Consider the following 25,316-nt stretch of genomic DNA (forward strand, 5'->3'; position numbering starts at 1 on the left):
TATATATAATAATAATATTTTCCATAATATTTTTATATAATAATAATAATAATAACATTTTCCTTAATATTTTTTTATGTCTCCAAAATTAGTATAAACTACATTCCTTATTTTCTCTTCCATATAGTAATAGCCAATAGGTAACTCCTAATCCTAATCTAATCCAAGTTAAAGTCTTCTCATCTTCTGCAAGAAAATAAAATAGGACATTTTCCTTAATTGATTTGGAATCCTATTTTTTTTTTTTTTTTTTAATTAGTTTTCTTTTTGGGTAAGTTGTAGGATTTCTATTATAAATAGAAATTATTCTCCAATTATGATATTAATTATAAATCATAATTCCACTATAAGTAATAATCCTAAACCTAATTAGATAAGTCTTGAGACTTATCAAACTTTAGATAACTTATAGACTGACTAAGATTAATCCATTTTTAAAGAAAAATCACAAAATGAGACTCCTAATACTACTAGAATAAGAAATCTAATAAAATTAAACTACCTAGTTTTCTAATAGTAATAGTTTTCCTCATAATTTAAGGTCTGAGACTAACATAAATAAAAGTCTCAAAAACACATATTGTATTCTTTCCTCATTCTAAGTCTCTATTAAAACTCTCTAGTCTCTCTATTACAAATCCATTAATTTCTAAACTTTGTTGCCTCAGAAATCATGAATTCGATGTTCAGTTTATTTGATGCATTCTGTGCGAGGTGCCTGAGCCAGAAACCAGTGATCAAAACCTCTGTCCCTTCCACAACAAAGGATACCAAAGTGCCGACGCAGTCACAGGATTTGAGTACTCCTAAAGTTAATCAAAAGCAAGAGGGCCCTCCGGCATCATCCAAGGCAAATGGTAGGACTTAAGCCCAATTTCGCACAAGAGTTGGATGGATGAAAACCCTGTTCTACGATTAACAACTTATCTACCGAAGATTTGCTTTATGCCCACTAGCTTATTAGGAAATAGGATGATTCAGAGGTGGGAAAACTTTTTAGAATTTTTTTTTTTTCCCTCTTCTGCTCTTTGATGGATTGTTCTTGATTTTAGTTAGTTGTAAACATAGGATTTATATATTAGTTGATTTTGCATTTTCTTTTTCAATATATAATTAATTAAATCTCATTGAAGATTGTTGGTTTTGAAACACTATGTGCTTGTGATTTATATACAGATGTTTACAGAGACAGTATTTCGATCGATGACTTTTTTAAGGTGATTTTGAAAAGAGTTTTGAGTATTTTTAAAAAAAAAAAACTTTTATTTAAAAGATCGCATGACATAATTTTAAGGATAAAGATTTATTTACAACGCATTCTTACAAACTTTTTCTCACAACCCTGACATGATCAGTTCGCAATTTGACAGACAGGACCTATAGCGAGTAGGCGGAACTCATTTATGAGCAAACCAATTATGAACTATCACGTTATAGTTATAAGAGAAAGTTTGTGATATTGAGTTATAAATATAATATTACCCTAATTTTATTCTCACATACAATTATCCTACAAAGGTTATATAACTATTTGTCACTAATGATAGCTATCACCATGGGACAGTCGATCAGCGCACTGTCGTAATAGACAAGGCTAGTCAAATCTCGAGTTTCTTATTTATATCACTCTAATAATAGATTTAGGCCATGGACCAAGTAACATCCACAACACCCACCTCAATATTGAGCCCCAAAGCATCAACAATATCATTTTTACAAGGTGGCTGATTAGCATGCTCCTCATCACATCCGTTCACTGAGTCACACTCATCAACAACCTTTGTCATCGCACCTGTCCATTACTAGCCCTTATATTTATCTTCTTCCCACACATTGAGCCCCAAAGCATCAACAATATCATTTTTACAAGGTGGCTGATTAGCATGCTCTTCATCACATCCGTTCACTGAGTCACACTCATCAACCACCTTTGTCATCGCACCTTTCCATTACTAGCCCTTATATTTATCTTCTTCCCACACCTTGACCCTCCATCATACCACCCAGTCGATAGCGCCACAACCGGCTCCGAGTTATCATGAAACTTGCCATCACACTCCGACGGACCTCCCCCATCGCCACCTTCGCTAAAATCATTGTTTGTTAGTTTAGCTTTCGTTGAGGAAGTGACGGTAGGGGAGCATTTGAATTGAGGAAAACTTTTGCCGTTGCATCTTAGTGTACCCGAGGACTAGCATTGACCGCTCGGCGTACGGCCAGGCTTTGCACATATATGGGTCCCAACATCGGGATTGTCACTGCACTTACCGTTGATGCAAATGAGCTGACCATCGCAGTCGTCAAGGGTGGCCCGTTGCACTGGCAGATGGCATTTGAAAGTAACGGAATGGAACAAAAGATCATAATTATAAGGGAAAGAGAAGCTAAGAAGAATTTGTTTGCCATTTTAATTAGCAAATTAAGGTTTTAGAGTTGGATATAGTGGAGTGGTGAGAGGGTTTGGTTTGAATTTATAGAATTTTACGATGTACACATGAAGTAGAGCCTTCAACCGATCGACCCTTAATTAGCGAGTTGATTCAAAGCTTTAAGTTTGTCTTGTTCAAAAAATGGCGAATGCTAAGTTTTGTTGTCTCTTTATTAACTTATAGAGGTTTAAATATTTGTTTTTGGATATTTAGTATTTGTTTGATTGGATGTATTCTTTTTCTCGGGGTCCATACCACGCACGCAACACAATACAATGATAAGCTCGAACTCTAAACTCCATTTACTCAAAGACACTTTCCACAACTGCAATTACCCATTAATTAATCAACAAAACGGTATTATTGATTTTTTTACCAAACAACAGTTTACATTTTCTTAGATATTTAATTTCCATTTGCCTACAAGGCTATGAGTTTGCCTCTGCAGGTGCTATTTAATTTCTAAAATTTGGGAGACAATAGATTCATTAATTAGTCCCACCCAAAATATCCCATAACATATATTAATCTCATAATTAAAATGTTATTTAAAAGAGTAAGAAAGTTATGTATCACCAAACAAATGATGCTCAAAACGATAGACAGGACCAGTGTGATCTCGAGTTTCTTATTCAAAACTCAATACTACCATATATTAACCTCAGGCCATGGACCAAGTAACATCCACAACTCCATCGTCAATGTTGAGCCCCAAAGCATCCCACACAGCATTAGAACCATCAACAGTATTATTCCCACAAGGTGGCTGATACGCATGCTCTCTATCACATCCACTCATCGAGTCACACTCATCAACCACCTTCGCCATCACACTCCTTCCATTACTAGCCGTTATCTTTATCATCTTCCCACACCTCGACCCTCCATTATACCATCCCGTCGATAGAGCCACGATGGGCTCCGAGTTATCATGGTACTCGCCATCACACTGGGATGCACCTCCGCCATCACCGCCTTCGCTAAAATCATTGTTCGTTAATTTAGCGTTTGTTTGGGACGTGACGGTAGGAGAGCATTTGTATTGAGGATAAGTTTGGTCATTGCAGGTGAGAGTGCCTGAGGACTGGCATTGACCGCTGGGATTAACGGGGCTAGCGCTAGTGCAGATATGGGTCCCGACGTGGGGATCGTCGTTGCACTTGCCGTTGATGCAGATAAGCTGACCATCGCAGTCGTCGGGGGTTTGACATGGGCCGTTGCACTGAGAGATGGCATTCGAAAGTAATGGCAGGTTCATGATAAGAGAAAGAGAAGCTAAGAATAAGGTTGTGGTTGCCATGGTTAGCTTGCAATTAGCTTTAAGTTTAAGAGTTGGAGATTGGTGAATGAAGAGAGTGTTTCATTGAATTTAAAGAATTTTGGTGACCCGTAATTGGTTCAGAGTGTGGCCTAGTGGGTTGCACAAAAATCTGTGAGTGACCGCAATTTGTCCGGTCATCAGTTGACTCCAAAAGTCTTTGTGTTTTAGTCATGTACTCATGTTTTATCCTTCTTTAGATTTTATTTTAAAATATGAATTTAAGAAAATAATGTAAAACTATATTTTAAAATTTTTATATATTCAAGTTATTTCAATTTGATGTTTTAAATTATAAGGAATATTCAAATTTTTTTAGGTTTATGCTCTGTCCGGTTTTGGTTTGTACATGTAAGAATAATAGGACAAATGATTTTTTTCATTTCATTTTTGTCATGCTTCTACTAAATGTTCGAAGTATTCATATTCATTCCTTTTTTTATTGGATTGATTAACAGTTTACCGTCATTCATATATTAACGAAATTGAATACTTTATGATATAAGTAATAACTATAAATATATTACTAATTGGATTTTTAAATGGAGCATGGATAATTCATTTTATTGGTCCAAAACCAAGTCGATCATTAATTATTTTAATTGCTAATATTATATTAATATAGATAACTCCTCACAAATGGATCAATTTGCACTTCATTGCAAAGAGCCAATTCTCAATGCATCTAAGAAGGCAAGTCTTTGGCTCGTTTACTGTTTCGAGATTTAGCAAGGGGCTGGATTGGCTAAAGAGGTGATTCTCAATGCATATAAGAAGGCAAGTCTTTGACTTTTTTACTGTTTTGACTTTTGAGGTTTAGTAAGAGGACTGGATAGGATAAAGAGGCGATTCTCAATGCATCTAAGAAGGGAAGTCTTTGACCTGTTTACTGTTTCGAGGTTTAGCAAGAGGACAGGATGAGGTATGCTACACCGACCCTTGCTTTGAATAGCAGGAATTCGTCAGTGGAAAGACCTTGAAAATGCCTTTTATTTTTATTTTTTTGACACTAGACATAGGCTGCTAGGAAGGAAGATTCTGAAGCCGATTATCCCAGGAAACAGTGATCATCATAATTATACATTAAACTAATTGTTTTTTTTCATTTTAAAATAACTTTATACACATATTTTTCTTTTATTTCAATTTAACATATCTTCAGTTTAAAGAATATGATATCAAAAATATTTTTGAATTTTATAAACACAAAATTAAATTTATTTACTTTTTGAAAATAATTTTTTAAAACAAAGACTTCAGAGTCAACTGATCACCACAACATTCAAGTCACCCAACTTTTCGCAGCCCACAAATTAATAAACAAGTGTCACTTTCGATTATTTCTTTATTAACGTATAAAAGATAAATAGTTAAGGGGGCGTTTGATTCAGGAATATTAGATTACTGGAAATATTGGATTACTAAAAAGATAGATTACCTTGAAATATTACTGAGAATCTTTAAAAAAATGTGTTTGGTTAGTTGGTAGGTATGTTATATTAATATGTTTGGTTATGGGGAATAAATCGGTGGGTATGTTATTTAAATTACTAAATTATCCCCTTTTAAATATTAATATAAGATTATTTTTATTATTAATTTGTAAATAATTTTTTTAACCCCCAATATTTTAGATTTAGCTAAAACACCTCGCTTATATAAAACTTTAATTTATGACGAAATCACCCCCACCTTCTGCCGCCACCGCAAACCACCATCGGGAATCTCCGAAAGTACCCGTGAGTACGTCACCATGACGAAGAGGCTCCGATATGGCCGTTTCTGGCCATATTGATGGCTGAAAACGGCCATATCAAAGCCTCCCGGAGTCTCCCACCGAATCTCATTCTTTTTTGGGGACTCCGGTGATTTTTCGACGGCGGCCCATGGTGGTTGGCTCGCCGGCGATGGTGGCTGGGTGACAGTGGTGGTGGTGGTTGGGCGGCAGTAGTGGTCTGTAAATTATTTTAAATATAAGGGCATTATTGTCCAAAATTTTAATTAAACAGGGATAAAATTGAAATAGGATATTAATGTAAATTTGTTTTAAAGTAGGAGTATTATTGTCCAAAATTTTTATTAATAAGAGATAAAATTGTAACAAAAAATGATAACCCTGGTAATCTCAGAATACCTAAGAAAATAGAGGTAATTAGATTACCTCCCATATTACCAATAGTAACCACTATTAGTATTTGAAGATTACCGATATCTTATATTATTTAACAACCAAATATGGTAATCAAGTAATATAAGATGACATTACCCAGTAATCTCACATAAACCCCAACCAAACGCCCCCTAATGAATATGGAAAAAAAATGACCCATATTAATGATTCTCTCAAAGAAAATAGGCAAACTAAATCGATTAACTGACCAAAAATATTTATCTCCTTCTAATTGAATTAGATTAGACTACCGTCAATGTACATTGAAATTGGTTTAGGTTTATATTCAGCGAAGTGAATTAGATTAAGTAAGAGTAATTGGTGGTAGGCATAAATGAAGATGCCTTTTGTTTGTTCATCTATTAATTTATATTCATGAGTCATAAGTGAAACAGTCTTATTCACTTGTCACCATGATCAATCAGTAACTATCAATAATCATCATCATGATGAATGGTTGTAAAAATTAATTCTACGTGTCATTATGTTATATTACCATATCAATCAGGTGATGGATCGATTACCATATCAATCAGGTGATGGATCGATATGGGAAGATTGTCTTATACAAGTCTTTCTCTTAACTATCATATCATGGTTTGCCAAGTATTAAGCTTACCATGAAGCTACAGAGTTGATGCATGAAAGTTATTCTCAAAATTTTCTTGGTTAATTAAAAGTTTTTCTTAGAAATCATGTACTCCTTGAAAACTATGGTGAGCTTTCATAAACAATATACAGAGTAGTTGTTGATTAACTGGGATTACTGATTCCAACTTTTCTTTCTCCTTCTTTTTTGCCTTTTTCTCGGAAAAAAGCAGCCGAACATATGGGTTACTTGACTTCCCTTCCATCCGAATATATTCAGTTAAGATACATTCATAGTTTCTCAAGCATAAGAACTGCATATGAGAAATGAAAAACCTTCTTCTTTTTTTTTTTTTCTTTTATTAAAATATAACGGACATTTTGAATATGAGAAAATTCATGGTTTATCTTCCACTCAAACAGTGCCAATTAATGGCGAACCCTATATTGGCCAGCTAGTGCAGCTGGCAGCAACAAGTTCACTGGACTTTTTCTTTCTTTTTTTTTTTTATTGGGTGTCCAGGCAGCTTATCCTTACTTCAACTAATCCCCTATAACTTTAAAAGACTGGAATTATTGACTGAGTAAGAGCTCAAGTAGTCACCCTTATTAACAATTAAGGAGGAATTCGAACTCAGAAAAGTCAAGACCTCTTGAATAATATACTCGAGAGTCTCTATCAAATCACTCGACCACCTAGTGGTTGGTTAGTTCACTCGACTTTCTGCTTCTCAAAACCATCAAACATTAAAACTTCACAAAAATGGTAAAAAATCAGGTGAATTTGTCACTTTCAGAAGCCTCCGGACGTATCATCTATACTTAAAACTACATGGGTGAATTTGTTTAATTTCTTAAGAACGAAGAGGTAGTACTATTGGCATTTCAGAGAGCCCAAGCCCAACAACATGATGAAGTTGTCGGGCTAAGCGTCTACTACGTTTCTCACCTCTCTCTGTGTCCCAACCCAAAAAACCTTTATTAATTTTTCAGATCATTGTCGTACTCATACCTTTGCAACTGTTATACAGTTTAGATTTTTTTTTAAAGGATAATAATTAATTTACTCTTGATTTCTTGGTTCCTCTCTGTTGAACCTTAATTGCATAAATAACAAATCATTATATCAAGTATTAATTAATCACCCTGTAGTTGTTTTAATTAACATCTGTAAAAAAAAAAAATTAGTGCGCTTAATCTTTCTAAGTTAATTGTCACATTTTCAAATCTAAATCATTACTCTTCCTGTAATATTTCTGCCCATAAAGTTTATCTCTTCTTCATTTAACACGTCGATCCATTGACTCCATTCAACATTCATAGTTGTGTTAAAGAGTAAACGACTTTTTCCCAGCCAAAGTTTGCCTTAATGACATTTTTCCATCAAAAAGTTTCAAAACACTACTTTCTCATCCGAAGTTTAGATTCTGTTAACTCTAAAAATACAATCACTTCCTCAATCGGTGTTCGACGAGTTACCATCAGCTAAGGTATGAGAGGTTTTGCAGAATGGAGGCCTATGGATCAAATGGTGATGACCGATTGAATATTGGCCGCTAGAATCAGCCGAAAATAAATTAAGAAGAAGAAATTCTAGCTTTATGATAACCGACAATCGATAAGAAATCATATACTAGAATGAAAGAGATTTTGTTGAGAGGAGATCAGAGGTTCAAATGGTGGTAATAGAGAGAATTTTCGCCACCACAATTGGCTTTAAATAGTAATAGAATATAATATTAATTTTGGGTGAGAAAGTGGTGTTATGAAACTTTTTTGATGGAAAATATCATTAAGGCAAACTTTATGTTAAATAGGGCAACCTCAAAAATATCATCTTTGATCTCCCTGTTCCTCTTCACGCACGCATATAAGCCCACAATTGAAGTTCTAATTGGTACATGTCGATCATTACCTTCCTGTAATTAAACACTTTGGGGCCATAATTTTCTTCTTGTTCTCTATCTTCATGTTCAACTTTTCGTTGCATGCAATCATAATAATGTTCATTATAAAGAGCTTTATCTAAATTGATGTCACCCTATTGAAGTTCACGCATGCCAGCCCAGCCCACAAATGGAGTTTCACATTCACATGACCCACCAATACTGCAAACCCTAGTAATTTTGCCATCACCATAAAGGACCAAAAGTGGGGTTGCAATTGCAGAGTCACAAGTCCATTGATTTGAAGCGTGCATATATTTACTTAATAGGGCAAAATGACAAATTCAAAACGTGGGTATGTTTCATAATTCATAATCACGCGACCCCCTCCCCCCCCACCCCCCTTGCAATGATCTGATAAAAGGATTTTGTTGATGTGATCCATCTCAAATTTTGTTGTGTGGTTCTTCTTCTCTTCTTCTTCTTCTTGGCTTTATTTGACAACTTAAAACATGTATAAATATTCAATAAATGAAACGGGCCCGGTCGTTTTACGGCTTTCATTTCATATCAGAATCATCATCATGCACATGAATGGTCAAGTGAAGGAGTAGAACATCACCCATTTATATAATAAGGTTTTGATTGAATCTTTGAAGTTATATAAAACCTCTTTTGCCTTCAAAGTACACCATCCCATTATCCACCCTATTTTAACCCTAGATATACCTACACATGAAAACAAGCTACAATTTATAAATTGAATAAGATTCGATTAGATATAACAATTTTACTTTGCAGATTAGTCAAAGGAATAAACAAGGGAATGGGTATTCCCTTGTTTACTTTGAAACAAAATTTTTGGAATGGAATGCATATTCCACCATTTTGGGGGAATATGGGAGGAATGGGTATTCCAGGGCCAAGGAATGGCTGGAAATTGAAATTCTTTGGGGGAATATGGGAGGAATGGGTATTCCAGGGCCAAGGAATGGCTGGAAATTGAAATTCTTGCCCCTATTTTAGCTAAATATTCCTATTTGGTATTCCAGGGCCAAGGAATGGCTGGAAATTGAAATTCTTGCCTCTATTTTAGCTAAATATTCCTATTTTGTCCTTTAATTAAATATTATTATGTGATAATTTAATAACCATTAAATAAAAATGACTAATGAATTAATACAAATTATTTTTAATTCAAATAGAAAAATAATTAATTTTTATTTAAAAATATAAAATATGATTTTTCATTTAAGAAAATATTTTTTTTTCTTCAAAATTTTCCAACTAGTTAACCACATGTCAATGTTTTGTTAGTTGGTAACCGACGTCACATTGTTGGTGTCATTGCCAGCAGATGATAAATCGATGGTCGACGATTTGTCGATTTAGCAGATCCACAACCAAGGATGTAGGAAATAACATCAAGGCCAATATTTACTATAACCTACGGTTGACGTTATCTCTAGCATCTTTGGTAGCCAAAATCTGTCTAGATTGGTAGATCACTTATTGATGATTTTTATGCGCCAATGGAGACATAGACAATATGATGTTAGTCTCTAATCGGGGATGTTGATCATGATTGATCGGTTTTAATTTTTTTATCTGTAATTGAATAAAAAAGAAAATGTTAATTTATTAAATAATAAAAAGTAATATTATTTTAGTTTCATTTATAATAATTAAATATTTTATGTAAACAATTTTAAATTGTTGAGTTATTTTTGTTTAATTATATTTTAATGGATTTAATTGTGTGATAATGTATAGGTATAATGATTTAAAGTTGAGGGTAATGTTGTAAAAAAAAAAATCTATTCCATCACTATTAAAAGAAATCAACCTAATCATATTTTATTCCTTTCATATATTCTCATTCACTTCCTAATCTCCATACACATCTCTATTCTCATCCGTATGCATTTTACGAAATAAACGCCACCTAAGTGACGAGAATCCAGCCTTTGATCATTGTCATGAACATGAAGTACTTTGGGATCATCAGAACCAAAAGTCATATATTCAAAACGTTGCTCTCCAGCTTTGTCCCTTCAAATCCTGTTCCTGTAAGGCTTCATCAAATGTATTAACCTAACTTTATATTTATCAAATTTTCTTCTTCCAATCATAGCCATGCTAATTAAATCATCAAACTTTATTTGTATCTTTGACTTATCATAATATAACACAAAAATTAAACCAACAGTTATTTGATTTTTCAATTTTATGCTAAATATTTGTCTCCATGAAAACAGATAGCAGGCCAGTCTGGCTTTTATGGAGGCCAGTGCCGGTGGTGGGGAGTGCTTGGACGTAGAGGGTAGTTAAGTAAAATACGAAAAGGGAATGGCATTACGTAAATTAATGGAAAAACCAAGTGCAAGAAACGAGAAGAAGTGACCTCCATTAATGAACTATCCAAAACCAAATAAAAGCCTAAAAGCCCTATTACAAATAGACTCTCTGTAGTCTGTACTGACGTTTTAAGATGACATCACCGACTTTGCCCTTTCCTCACCCTGCAATTGTTCCTTTTGCAGTGCTTGCTTTCTTCAACATTATTCCGCTTCATCTTTTTATTATTTAAATATTTTATAAACAATATTTTAATATTTTAGTTTTATTAATAAAAGTTATCTCTATTGAAAGAAATAAATGAGGTTTGAAAAGAAAAGTGTGTTACTTAATTATTACACGAGCCCAGAAAGTCACAGGGTTCATAATATGAAATTGCCTAACCGGCTAACCCTAACTGCAAACTCTGCAGAAAAGAAATTCACAGTCGAATAGACGTATAATAAATTGATATCAAATAACAATGAATATAAAAGATTTGTACCAATTGAATTGATTTCAGTTCATTAAATAGCCAATCAAATCTACTGGTTTTCTCTCATCTTTGTACAAATAAACTCTATCCATGCAATACAAACACCCATCTAAGTCTCCACCTGAAGAAATTAAATAAATCTTCAGAAAAAAAAAATACTAAAAACAGGGTTTAATGTGGTGAAATGGGGAATTTTATCATATATTATGAGATGATGATTGTTGAAATGGAACAAGTGCCACGTGGAGATCATACAACTATGATTTTACTTTTGTTGGTTTTTATGCTGTCAATCTGATGATATTCTCCGATTACAGATTTACAGAATCCATGGCCCACGTGGGTCATCAGCCTAGCTATATCTGAAATAATCAGAGTCCCAAAAATGGCACCCCCTCCTATTACTCTCATCTCTTTATTGATTAGACTGTCACAGGTGGCACCATTATTCATGTCCTTCACTCTTCCATCAAACGGCTCATATTCACTCCTTCTCTCACCCATGCAATATTATTATCTTTAATTACCACAAAGTGAAACCCACGTTATACTAACCTTTTGTCTTTCAGTTCTTACGGAGAGGGAGAACAAAACGGTACAATCACAACACCTGTCCCCTCCGTTGGATGAATATTGGTAGTGGAATCCAACGGTGGAAATTATTTACAGGTTTCCTGAGACTGCTGTAATAATGACTATGACTGAACTAAGAGTGAGAATTTTTTTTTGTAGGGGGGAAGAAAAGAGGTACAAGATCAGAGAGTGACCGGCTTTTTTATCGGTAATCGGTGACAGATCTATGTCTCCAAGCAAAAGATCTGGCGGTCGACATTCAAAGCTGAGCAGAGACGGGACCTCCGAGAGACAACTCCCAGGTGACGTAATCTCCAGTAGCCCGTACAGTGAACTCTGTCCAATAATCCCCGTCCAATCAGTTAGCTCGCGCTTAAAGAACGAATCACTATCAGGCTCCCTCTTTTATCCAAAAGGACCAAAACTAATTCTACTTCGCTATATATTAGCATTTGCTATATATTGTTCTCATTCGCCATCGATTGACTTAAATAGAGATTACTAACTATCTCTAAAGTACAAATACTTAAAAAATATTAAAAAAATTACGAACTAAATTTACTTTCTACAAAACGCTTGACACTTAACTATCTCTCTAAACTAAACCCTTTTTAAGTTTTATGAGAGTTTATTTGAGTCTTAATGAAATATTTGATTGTTAATTTTAATGTATTTAAATTCCTTTTTAAGAAATTGTGATCCCAAGCATGTGGTAAACGTGACTATCCTAGTAGTAGTATTACTTTCCAGTAAATTATAATACGAGGATAATTAGACAAGGTGACAAAGCTCTTTTTAACCTGTGCCTTGAGTACATGAGTAAAAAGGAGGCAGAATCTTTTACGTAATGTTTTGCGTTTGATGCCATTAACATGTTTTGCATAAGGTAAATGTGATAATAATGATAATATTAACTATTTTACTGATTATATGTTGTTAGTAAAATTGGAGTCATCATTTTAATAGTAGGAGTGACGTAGTTATATAGCAACAATAATAATTATAAATCATGAAAACAATATTTTAATATTTAATATTAACAACAATGTTAATAATGTAACAAATATTTAAATTAGAAATATGATTGCATTGAATTTTTGGATACCAATGATGGTGAAAATGTTTAAATTGTGATAATGACATAGTGATAAGAGTACTAAAGTTATTGGAGTATAACAATAAGGAAAATAATAATTATTTAAAAAATAATAAAATAATATTTACATGTTAATACTTCAATATACCTAGCATAGAACTATATTATTAAATCAATATAAAATTTTGTTGGGCGAGGAATTTTATAGTAATTATGTGAAAATTACTGGAAAGAATGAAGGTAAACTCGGTAAATCCAACTCATTAAAAGTGGTAATTTTGTAATTAATGCCATAAATGAAGGGTGTTACTTAACAGACTCATCTGTAGCTTTCATATTTCACCAGCGAAATAAAGCAAAGAAATTTTCGGTCCAAAGGAGCCAAGGACCCTACGGAGGGGGACACCGGACACACAATTCAATCTTGATGATTCACGAGTGCGGGCAACTTTTCCCCGTTAAATCTAACGCTGTAACTTCACAGAATTGCTTAAAAACTCTAAGCGCGCTTAGACGTTAAAGCAAACGGTTGATAATTGCTTTTGCAATTATTTCCACTCATTTTTTTTTTTTTTTTTTTTTTTTCACTATACCTCACTCTATCTTTCTCACCGGTTTTCACCGGAATAACCGGACATATTTCTATTGACACAGCTTAAGGGTCGGTCCAGAATTGAGATCTAAGCAGAAACAAACTTTTTGCAGGTGATTTTTTTTTTTTGTACTTTTTGTCAGTGAAAATATGGCTCTTCTGTGTGTTTTTGTTCAAGAATATATGAAGATCCACTGGAAGTTCAATTCATGTAGCGTAGCCTTTCCTTGATATTGTTTACGTTATCTATGCTTTGTATAGTGTTTTTGGGTATTCGTAGAATAATGAAACTTGTAAAACTGATATTCAATTTAATATCACATATATTATAGTATTGTTCTTCTTTGTTTTCTGGTTTTGGCCTTTTACCCTTTGTGTATAAAACTACCGGTTTGTGTAAATCATTTCGTGGATCCTTTATGGGCGGAAACGGAATTTGTTCTCGAGTCTCTATGACCAGCTAGATCATGTGAAAGTTTTCACTTTATAGCTTTGTTGCGGAGGGTAAAGAAAAGCTGTAGAATTAGGGTTTCAGTGGTTGACGTGAAGTATTTTTAAAACTGGACGTATATTTTCATGGTGTCGAGTTGTTCGGTTTCTTTTCTCTCTCGCTCTAACGATTTGTTGCTTCTCTTTCTCATTTGGTTTTAGATCTAGGAGCTATAGTGAAGTAGTACAAGAGCGGTGGCGAAGTCGACGAAGATCATCGGTATGTCTTACTGACTCTCTAGTAGTTTTTCACTCTAAGTTTTTTTCCGCTTTCTTCTGTTATTTAGAAAGAAAGAAAAACGCTTTTATTTTCGTTCCCATTAGCTATGTCTTTCTCCTTCTCCCACTGTTTTGTTTCATTTCAATTTTCTGTTATTTTATGTACTTTTTTGTCGTTGATATGACTGCTCCCTTTCACTCTCTTTCAATATCCACGAAGGACAAGTTAGGGTAATTTGAGTTGTGTGTTTATTAATGGTTAGATACATAAGTATTATGTTTAATAATCGTTGGAAGTTAAATTGTTTCAGAAGTCTAGATGATTTTGTTGCAGGAAAGTGTTTTGAAATCGCATGACAAAAGTCGATGGCCTCTAAAATATATACTGGTTCTTATTGTTCATTAGCCTGCAGTTTACTGAGCTCGTTGAGCATTACAAAGCCAGGAGTTTAAGTTATCAGATGGATATGAGCAACTTTAGGGCTGATCGCATGTTGCACAGCAAAGCCGGCGCGATAAGTTGAGGATTCAACAATGGTCAACTTCAGGTCAGCACCTAGAGGACTTCGCTCAAAACATGGAACAGTCATCAGTTAACCCAGATCTCATTCAAGTTCGTAATGTGAGAAGTGCGAATTTGCTGTTGACCCCACTCTTGTTTCCTCTGGATGATAAATTTCGCTACAAATTCCATGTTTTGTCAGGCCAAAGAGATGCAATTCAGCAAGAGTTAGGTGTAGCTCAACCAACAATAGGCCTATATGGCGGCTGGGGTAATTTATTCCATAGTTTGCCTCTCACAATCTCATCCCAATTTAATGCTTCATCGAGAGCGATTGGTGATGGTGGTGATTTTCAGGGTTGTAGTAGTAGCAATTGGAAAAGTCTTGTGTCACAGACAAACTCTGATTGGATGATGAATTATGCAAGTGGATCGGCAGGTAGGGAAATCAATCAAAATGAAATGCTTGTTGGGGAAGTCTTGTCAAATAATGTGAAAGTGAGTGATGTTCCTGCATCCAGAAAATATTTTAAGCCTAATAGTTTCAATGAGTATCAAAATCTTCACTCTACAGTAACCAATCCAGCAAGTGAAATTTCTTGTCAAGATAGGGAAAAACAACAATGTGGGGACATGCATTATGCTACTCCACTATTCCAAAATAGTATTCAGGATGTTGTTACTTTGGCTTCAATTGGAACTCATGAGGGATTAGCAGTGGCTTCTCTTGTTCAGCATGATGCTAGAGAAACTGGCCATGCCACTTGGACTGGTTCGGATTCCAGTAATGAACTTGTGCTTCTTCCGAATTTCGGAAATCAATCAAATGCTTTTCGTTATACTAATGCCAATACATGGACCAATAGACCAGTACAGGGTTGTCACCCGTGGAATTCCGAATGTGGCTTCATTGCAAGGAGAAGTGACATAGAGTTGAACAATGTTGCAAGTGAAGCAACTACACAGGGTCTATCTCTATCACTTTCATCAAATCCGCCATCGAAAATGCATATAGACCATTTTGGAGAGGGATTTGAGTCTCAAGGTTTACACTCGAAGACGGATCTTTTCAAGGAACCTGAGGAGATTAAAGTTGCCAAGTTTGATTATCTTAACTCAATACCAAAGCCATCTAGTTCTAGCAAAGGTGTCGGAAAATCTCTTCCGGAATTAGTGGGGACATCTAATTCCAATGTTCAGCGAGGTACTGGTCCTCTTGGACCTTTCACTGGATATGCAACTATTTTGAAAGGTTCAAGATTCTTAAAGCCAGCTCAAGAGCTCTTGGATGAATTTTGTAATTTAACTGGCTCAAAACTTGCCAACACATGTGATGTGTCTGAGAAAATCTCTGGTGATCAGGTCAGTGCTTCAATTTCAGTGGACGTTGATGCTGTTGATGTTACTGATAAAGAGGTTGGAGCTAAGGGTAATAGCTCTGTTATACCATCCTCTACATTTTACAGTTCGAATCAAATGAGTTGTGATGATGGAGTTGGCAGCAGTTCATGTGAATCTTACAGGCCTGAATACCAACAAAAGAAGGCAAGACTCGTATCTCTGCAGGAAGAGGTTGGTTCTATTTTCTCTTATGATCAATTAATATCCTATATGCATATGTGATTACATAAAAGGCAATTGTTTGGAAATAATCTGATTAACATAATAAAGAAATGTAGTCTATAATACGGCAGATGTATCACATCTTGGTGTGACATACCGTGTATTCATGTTATGCATCTATGATTTTCACTCTTTATCTGTCATGCATGTATATTTTTTAAATTGAATATATTCGATGGCATGAATTTATTGATTGTTTGTAACTTGTACCAAAAGCTTTCAAAAAAGTAAATTGCCAAATCAACAAGGTGCATGACTTAATTGCTACTTGGAATTTGAAAGTACCGTTAGTTTCTTGTTCTCAATGGTATATGTTTTGTTTGCATGTCCGAATCCATTCTTTTCATAATTAATTAGGCAGGCCTAACCTACATTTGCCAAACTGATCTGATAAGCACAATGAATTGAGGTGTGGTGGAAGATGAAGTCTGTTCAGTTTCACCTGCATTCCTCTAATAAGTTCTGGTGAACACAGAGAGATTTCTTATGGCTCAGCATTGACAATCAAAGTTTAAAATTTTTTAAGAATAGAATTTACAGGGAGGAATATAGAGAGAGAAGGAAGGGGTGTTCAGACTATGGTTATAGAAAGGACTGTACAAATATAATCTGTTGTTGATAGATATCTCGAGGATTTAATTTTAAAAATAAATGGATATCTTGAGCTTCATGCAGTGTATTTTGAGTTCTTATTGATTCTCTTCACAAGAGTTCAATGGCCTTAGAAGAATCCATGCTTACTACTTACCTAGTTCAACTTTAAATGTAGGCTATGACAAGGCCATGCGACTGGACAATTGCTAACATTAGATGTGTTATAAAAGATGTTATCTCAGCAACTTTTTTGTTTTGATCAAAACCTTGGGCGGAAAGTAGGATCTTATTAATTAGTTATTGTGCGAGACAAGACCAATTGCTGGTCAGACCTTTTACTTACTGGATGAATATATTGCCAAGACTCAATTCCTTCAACATTATGTTCTCACCCCCGCTTACCTCTAGAAGGTGGGTTAAAAGTTTCGAAAACAAGAACTTTAAATATTTGAATTTGGTAGTATACTATTATACTGACTGATCTATAACAATGAATTTCTTGAAAAAAATTCCTCATGTCATTTTATTTCATGGCCGTTATGAGAATGACTCTAAATAAATTACAGATCTGTTACCAATGTGAAGTTTTGAGTTTTGACTATATGGTATTTCTAGTATATTTCCTATTTTTTCAAATTTGATGTGTTGTTGCAGTTTCTCAATGCTAAAAACTGCTTTATGATTAATTTGAGGATGTTAATTCTCCTACCTGATTATATCTTCTCATGTATACGAGTTACACGGTAATACTTTTTTGTATCGGTGAAATTGTGATGCCGACTAGAGAATAACATGCTCATGCTATACTACTGACACTCTTTGCCTTTGCTTCCATTGCTCTCAGTAACTTCATTCGTAAGGTTCCTATATGGGAATATGAATTAGCAGTCTTTAATAATTTTCATGTTTCTTTCTTTGCATTCTTTATTTGCTTATTTATATTTTTAACTCTTTGTTTTGATATCATGTCAATTGAAGTTTTTAACAGTTGTGATGTCATTCCGTTATGATGAAGTTCATTTTTCAACTGCTGGGGTGTATAATATTAATATATTGCTATGTTCTCTTGCTTTGAAGTGAATTCTTTCAAGTAAGAAATTCCACTCTGGAATTAATTTCTATGCAGCTCAATGAAAAATTTGTGAGAATTCAATTAAGTTTTGCATAATTTTATGACAGAAATCATTAGAGGAACATTATTCATGACAAAGAAGGTGACATGATTATTAATCTAAACTTCAATGATTTAATGGATTTGAAAAGTGAAATAAATTATTGATTAAATTTGAAGTTGAAATGTAGTTTAAGACAGGACATCTGAACAGGGTTCTGTTGGCCCTACTGCCTTAATTTGGACTTCTCATAAAGTTAAAAGGTATTCTATCAATAAAAATAATATGTCTAGGAGTTGCTTCCTCTGTATGATTGTGTATGATGATGGATTTTGATTAACAGTGCACACCACTTCTTTCAAATTCACTTTTTTGAATTTTAATACCCAATAATTTGTCTTCTCAAAATGGATGAAGGTCCCATCATCGGTGGGTGGAAAGAATCGCCTGTATATCTGCCGACATAATACTTATTTTGCTATCTAAATCACTGTTAGTTTTCCAAATTTGGTGCTTTATTGAAGAATTATTGGTGTTGCTTTTGTCCCACCAACCTCCTCTCAGTAAATTTTGCCATGATGATTTCTTTTTAGAGATTGTTAAAAGTTTGTTCTTTAGAGCATAAGTGTATTTTTGCATTGGGTTATTTGCTTATTTACATAACCTTCTTGGTAACTCTTCTTATCTGTGCCAACTGAAAGGTATGCAAAAGGTACAAGTTATATCACCAGCAGATGGAAATGGTGGTTTCATCTTTTGAATCAGTTGCCGGACTTAGTGCTGCTACCCCTTATGTTTCCTTGGCTCTCAAATCAATTTCGAAGAACTTTCGGTGCCTAAAGATGGTGATCTCTAATCAGCTTAAGCATGTAACAAAAGCCTTAGGCGAGGACTTGCTGTCTTCGGTTACCTTTACTAGTACTAGTAAAGGTGATACAAACACATCAAGGCTAAAGTACATGGACCAAAGTTCTCAAAAACATAAACTGGGTGGGAGCAACATGGGCTTCCTTGAACCCCAACAACACGTCTGGCGGCCCCAGAGAGGCCTCCCAGAACGTTCAGTGGCGATTCTTAGAGCTTGGTTGTTTGAACATTTTCTCCATCCGTGAGTATCTTTTCTCTCTCACACCCACTCTCTGTAGAAACTTTGTAGTTTGGTGTGATTTTTTCTCCTGTGTCAACTTTTTTCTTTCTAGGTACCCTACGGACACAGATAAGCACATGTTAGCCACTCAGACTGGCCTATCTCGCAACCAGGTAGGTTCAGCTCCTTAGTATGTTACTGAATTATTAGTTCTAAGCGTCGTAACTAAACACTCGGGTGATTTAATCAAAGTTTCGTTGGTGGCAAAGCATGTTGGGCAATAATTCTACTCTGTTTTCCCGCCACTGTATGTTGATTAATTTGTTAAGCCTTCTGATGTCAAAGAAATTATTGTCTTCATTCTAGAGGTCTCTTTATGTTGAATGTAAAGACATGTATAATGTCATTGTCACTATTGAATTTAAGTTTGGCAATAACATGATTTTGTGAGGTATAGATGGGAGCATGGTCATGTTGCAATGTTTGATTTTGTGATAATAGTTTGAATAATCAGTTAATAATGCAGGTTTCAAACTGGTTTATAAATGCCAGAGTACGCGTTTGGAAGCCAATGGTTGAAGAAATACACATGCTTGAAACAAAAGGCTTGGCTGGAACCAGCTTAAACCCCAAGAGAAGTGATGGGCAATCTGCTAGCGATGGTACTGGCAGGTCTAATAATGGTGATGAAGAAATGAACAAGGTAGGGATAAGTGCAATGTGTGATGAACAATTGGATTTCTCGGGCATTGGTACCTTGGTAGGCAATGAAGATGGGCTTAGCGCAGAGCAGTGGAACCAGGAGAAGCGATCAAGAATCGATTGTCAAGTTACTACGGGCATGGACAGGTCATTACTGAGTTTTATACCATACCACAGAAGTGGGATGGAGGTTGGGGGACTTGGCGCGGTGTCACTAACACTAGGTCTCAGGCACGGCGTGGAAAGTTCACATCAACAGGAAGATGAGCTTAGGCGGCAACTAGGGGGTCATATTATTCATGATTTTGTGGGTTGATCGATTGAATGTTTATATTTGTCTTCAATGAAAGCGGAGCAAATAAGAGGGAGAAGAATTGTTTCCTCCATTTTATGCCATGACGTCTCATGTATTGGCAAGAAAATATTGATGGGATATAATTAAGTAGTAGAATCCTTTAATTAATATCCATGGTAGCAAGTCACCTGACATCATATTGAAATCTATTATGCTAAATGATGAATGAAGGATTTGCTACCATTTACTAGTACTTGCTTTTTCTCTTTTTCATCTTTAAAAGAAATTTAAGAGCAATCTTGCATTGTAGGGAGAGAAACAGTAATGACTCTATAAGTAATAAAATAGTATTTCAAACAAAATTTTAGGACAAAACCTAAGTTTTAAGAGTGCGATTGGTTAAGGGAATTTGGAATATTGGAATCTTATATTATTTATTAATTTATTCTTTTCAATCTAACGTATTAATATAACATACTTACTAATTAATCAAACTCATTTTTTTAAAGATTTTTAGTAATCTTTAGGGGACGTTTAGTTCAAGAATGTTAGATTACTGAGAATGTTGAATTATTGAAAAGATAGATTACTTTGAAAGATTATTGGGAATTTTTAGGAAAATGTGTTTAGTTAGTTGGTGTGTATGTTAGATTAATATGTTTGGTTATGGGAAATAAATTAGTGGGTATGTTATTTAAATTACTAAATTGTCCCTTATTTTAAATACTAATATAATATTATTTTTATTATTAATTTTTGAATAATTTTTTTTAACTCCTAATATTTCAGATTTAGCTAAAACACCCTCGCTTATATAAAACTTTAATTTATGATGAAATCACCCCCACCTCCTGTCGCCACTTGCTGCCACCGCAAACCACTGTCGAAAGTCTCGGAAAGTCCTCGTGAGTAGCTCACCGTGACCAAGAGGCTTCGATATGGCCGTTAACGGCCAGATCCCTGGATCTGGACGAGATTTGGCCATTTCTAGCCTGATATGGCCGGAAACGGCCATATCGAAGCCTCCCAAAGCCTCCCACCGAATCTCATTTTTTTTCAAGGACTCCGGTGATTTTTCGGCGACGGTCCGTGGTGGTTGGTTCGTTGTCGGCAGTGGTGGCTGGGTGGCAATGGTGGTCTGTAAATTATTTTAAATATAAGGGCATTATTGTCCAAAATTTTAATTAAACAAGGGTAAAATTGAAATAGGATATTAATGTAAATTTGTTTTAAAGTAGGGCTATTATTGTCCAAATTTTTTTATTAATAAGGGATAAAATTGTAATAAAAAAAGATAACCCTGGTAATCTCAGAATACCTAAAAAAATTGAGGTAATCAGATTACCTCCGATATTACCAATAGTGGTTACTATTGGTATTTGAAGATTACTGGTATCTTATATTACTTGGCAACCAAATATGGTAATCAAGTAATATAAGATGACATAACCCTAATAATCCCACATAACCCTCAACCAAACGCCCCCTTAAGGTAATCTAACTTTCTAGTAATCCAAGATTCTCAGTAATCCAACATTTTTTGAACTAAACGCCCCCTGAAGATTATTGAGAATCTTTAAGAAAATGTGTTTGGTTGGTTGGTGGGTATGTTATATTAATATGTTTGGTTAGGGGGAATAAATCGATGGATATGTTATTTAAATTATTAAATTGCCTTTTATTAATATAATATTACTTTTATTATTAATTTTTGAATATTTTTTAACCCCCAATATTCCAAATTTAGCTAAAACACCCCCGCTTATATAAAACTTTAATTTATGACAAAATTACCCCCACCCCTCACCCCCTGCCGCCGCCTACCGCCACGGCAAACCACATTCGAAAGTCTCCGAAAGTCGTTGTGAGTAACTCCCCGTGACCACAAGGCTCTGATATGGTCATTTTTGAGCATATTGATGGCCAAAAATGGCCATATCAGGCTAGATCCCTGGCCATTATCGTCCAAAAATAGATCTGGCCTGATATGTCTATTTTCGGCCATCAATATGGCTGGAAACGGCCATATCGAAGCCTCCCAATGAATCTCGGTCATTTTTAGGGACTTCGACGACTTTCCGATGACTGTTTGTGGTTGTTGGCCCGCTGTCGACGGTGGTGGCTGGATGGCAGTGGTGGTCTATAATTTGTTTTAAATATAAAGACATTATTATCCAAAAACTTAATTAAACAAGGGTAAAATTGAAATAGTATATTAATGTAAATTTATTTTAAAACAAGGACATTATTGTCCAAAATTTTTATTAACAAGGGATTGAATTGTAACAAAAATAAGATTATCAAGATAATCTTATAATACATAAGAAAATGGAGGTAATCAGATTACCTCCAATATTACCAACAGCAACAACTATTGATAATACAAGATTATCAGAATCTTATATTACTTGACAACCAAACATGGTAATCAAGTAATATAAGATGACATAACCCGAGTAATCTTCCATTATCTCCGACCAAATGCCCCCTTAGTACAATAAGTTAATTGATATAATAGATGTAGCTACATATAAGTATGATTTCCCTCAATGGATTCAATATGTATGGTATATAGTTTCCGATGATTATTATGAACGTTGGATATATATTCTATCAAAATATTCCAAGGGAAATTATATTCAACTCCCACATTTTGTCTATTCCAAATTGGTAAATCGGGCTGTTGGGCCAGCCAACTGTTCCCCTTTTCCAGGTTGATTTTGAGCCTAAACTTGGTTCCAAGCCCGAACAAGTATCTGTTAAATCATAAATGTTGTTTATGAAACTTTTGTCCTCTAAGGGTTGTTTTGAAGAACTTGTGCCCTAAGAATGATATCATCCCTTTATTCAATATTCAACTCCAAACTGGTGCATCGGGCTGTTGGGCAGCCAACTGTTCTCCTTTTTCAGGTTGATCACGATCCGAACTTCGTTCCAAGCCCATGATATAAAATATTAGTGGGGCCTGATAGAATATATTTCCATGCCAATATGGCCAGAGATTGAATCGGTTTCTGGGCTGCATGGTTAATATTTGTACTGTATATTAGTCATATTATATGGTAAAATTATAACTGAAATAACTTTAAGTTTCTTAATGAATTAAACTATATATGAAATAAACTTATTGATAGATAGATAATAATAATAAGTTAATAAGATATTGCTTCACAATTTTGGCTCATGAGGTTATAAGAGTTATATTGCAATTACAATGATATTCGTAGATATGCAAGAGATAATGTATAGCTATTTATATAGCTTCTAATAAGTTAATTAGAATGAGTCAATGAAATTCACAAGACAACTTTACACAAATTATCGATTTGATGTTTCTTTTAAAATTCGACTTTAATTCTAAACTTTGTATACCATTGCAATTCGAATTCACTCTTTTTGTTATTCTTTTATGAGAACATATTGCATCAAGGATAGAAGATCTGTTGGAGTTGTCGACTACTTCAGCATTAATCGGTAACGGAGACTCACTCGAGGGTCCTCGCTGCCCGTAGGGGGTTTTGGGCTTTTCTATGTATAACCGCTGTAGGATTTCTTTTAAGTTACTAATTCCTTTTTGGGTTGGGCTTAGGAATATGAATCCTTGTAACATAGGTTATATCTTAACCCAGTATATAAACATACTTTTCTCTTATTATGAGTGTGTGAGCAATTCATTCATTGTAAACGAGAGGTAAGGCATATTGCAATAATATTAACTCAGCTGGACGTAGCTCACATTGGGTGAACCGGTAATCGTGCGTATTATTTTCTTGTTTACTGTTTTGATTTGTTTTCTATTATATTTTGTTCCTGTTGTTGTCTCTATTTCGTTCAGATCACACTACAGATTTGTCCAAAATTTAGTAGCATAAAATGGAAGTTCAAATCATAGCTTTACTTTCCATTAGTTCTTAATATAGTTCATGCTTCTTTATCATGCAGCCATGCATAATTCTGTGTGATAGTCGTTGGAATTTAGTTGTAAAACAGTACATAACATTACATATTAATAACACGCTAAATTATTATACAATAAGGTACATACAAGCTATACATGTGGTCTTGGCTCTTGATTCTACATCCAGAACACTTGTTAAACATGAAGTAATATCATACAAGATTGGTTATTCAAACCTCACAAACTATATTTAACGAACGTAAAACTATACTATAACATAATATTTACAAGTTTTAGCCCGCCCTTCCTTGATCCAGTGCCATTGCAATTGTCTGATTAAAATCTGGCCTAGGGCAATTGTGGTTTCATTCACATCGTCGGGTGAATCCTCAACTTTCACATTATTCTCATCCTCGATCAATACTCGGCTGTACCGTACTGCTTGCTGATCACTGACATCCAATAAAATCCTTCTGTTTGTAGCCAAGCAAGAGCTCACTGTCATAAGGATTAAAGCAACCACTAGAACCCTCATTCTTGCACTGATTTAATTGTCTTTTAACACTGTGTTATTTCAAAAGCACACAAAATTCAAGTTTATGCAAATGAAATAAAGAGACTACACTTTACATATCAAAAGAACTAATGTTTACTTACCTAGATAGAGATTAGAGTTTTTGTATAATTCGTGGGAGAGGATGGAGAAGAGTGTAGCTTTATTGGAATGCTCTAGGGTTAGTGTTACAATTATATAATCAATTGATTTGGTGATGGGGTGTCCACCAAAGTGAGCAAGATGAAGTGGGAGGACCCTATAATCCAATTAAATTTGTTTTAAAACAATTGAAATGATTGAGTTGAGAAAATCTTTTTGTCCATATTAGCACTATATTTACTAGGACATCTCCACATTAGCTGATAACCAAAGTCAATGAAGCCACATAGAGAAGCCGTTCTGCTGCATTGTGATGTCAAAGCATGGTTACCAGAAAATTTATCTAAAAGTTTTGTGTGTAATTAATTAAATTCTGATGAATACATTTGGCTAGTCAATTTGCTTTAACATCTCCACAAACATGGGTGCCTTTTATTTTATTTTTTTCTCGTCTAAGTATAACTAAAGAGCCAAAATCATCTTACTATTTCGTTATACAACTACCAGTTGAAAAGGTAATAAGAACAGCAAAAACAGAGTAGCAAAATTCTATTCTCTTTTTCAACTTACACACGAATCTTTTACACACTTTATCTTCTGATCTGCAACTTGCGCTGCACTTGCAAGTGCAAGTTGCATTTTGTTAGAGAGCACG

The 25,316-nt window shown here is 34.6% G+C and overlaps 2 protein-coding genes, 1 long non-coding RNA gene and 1 pseudogene across 3 annotated transcripts; 2 read left to right on the plus strand and 2 right to left on the minus strand.

The window, feature by feature from the left end:
- Positions 1-1,640: 1,640 nt before the first annotated feature.
- Positions 1,641-2,409, minus strand: LOC116132528 (annotated as a pseudogene).
- A 681-nt stretch (positions 2,410-3,090) lies between these two features.
- LOC116132527 (kiwellin-like) lies at positions 3,091-3,729 on the minus strand. Its single transcript, XM_031418187.1, has one exon. The coding sequence runs from the start codon at positions 3,727-3,729 to the stop codon at positions 3,091-3,093; it is 639 nt and encodes a 212-aa protein (XP_031274047.1).
- A 9,818-nt stretch (positions 3,730-13,547) lies between these two features.
- On the plus strand, positions 13,548-14,655 carry LOC116132560. The gene is made up of 3 exons (XR_004128430.1): positions 13,548-13,598; positions 14,137-14,194; positions 14,528-14,655. It is a non-coding gene; the product is annotated as an uncharacterized LOC116132560 (long non-coding RNA).
- LOC116132559 (BEL1-like homeodomain protein 4) lies at positions 14,655-20,361 on the plus strand. The gene is given in 5 exon segments (XM_031418226.1): positions 14,655-14,676; positions 14,679-16,267; positions 18,726-19,132; positions 19,224-19,284; positions 19,638-20,361. Coding segments are annotated over 5 exon segments (2,571 nt in total). The 3' UTR covers positions 20,130-20,361.
- Positions 20,362-25,316: the final 4,955 nt, after the last annotated feature.

This window comes from Pistacia vera, unplaced genomic scaffold (assembly GCF_008641045.1).
Source record: "Pistacia vera cultivar Batoury unplaced genomic scaffold, PisVer_v2 Contig255, whole genome shotgun sequence".
Taxonomy (NCBI): Eukaryota; Viridiplantae; Streptophyta; class Magnoliopsida; order Sapindales; family Anacardiaceae; genus Pistacia; species Pistacia vera.

Bases quoted from the DNA above. Each gene is read 5' to 3' on its own strand.
- LOC116132527 (XM_031418187.1), bottom strand. From the start codon at position 3,729: ATGGCAACCACAACCTTATTCTTAGCTTCTCTTTCTCTTATCATGAAC.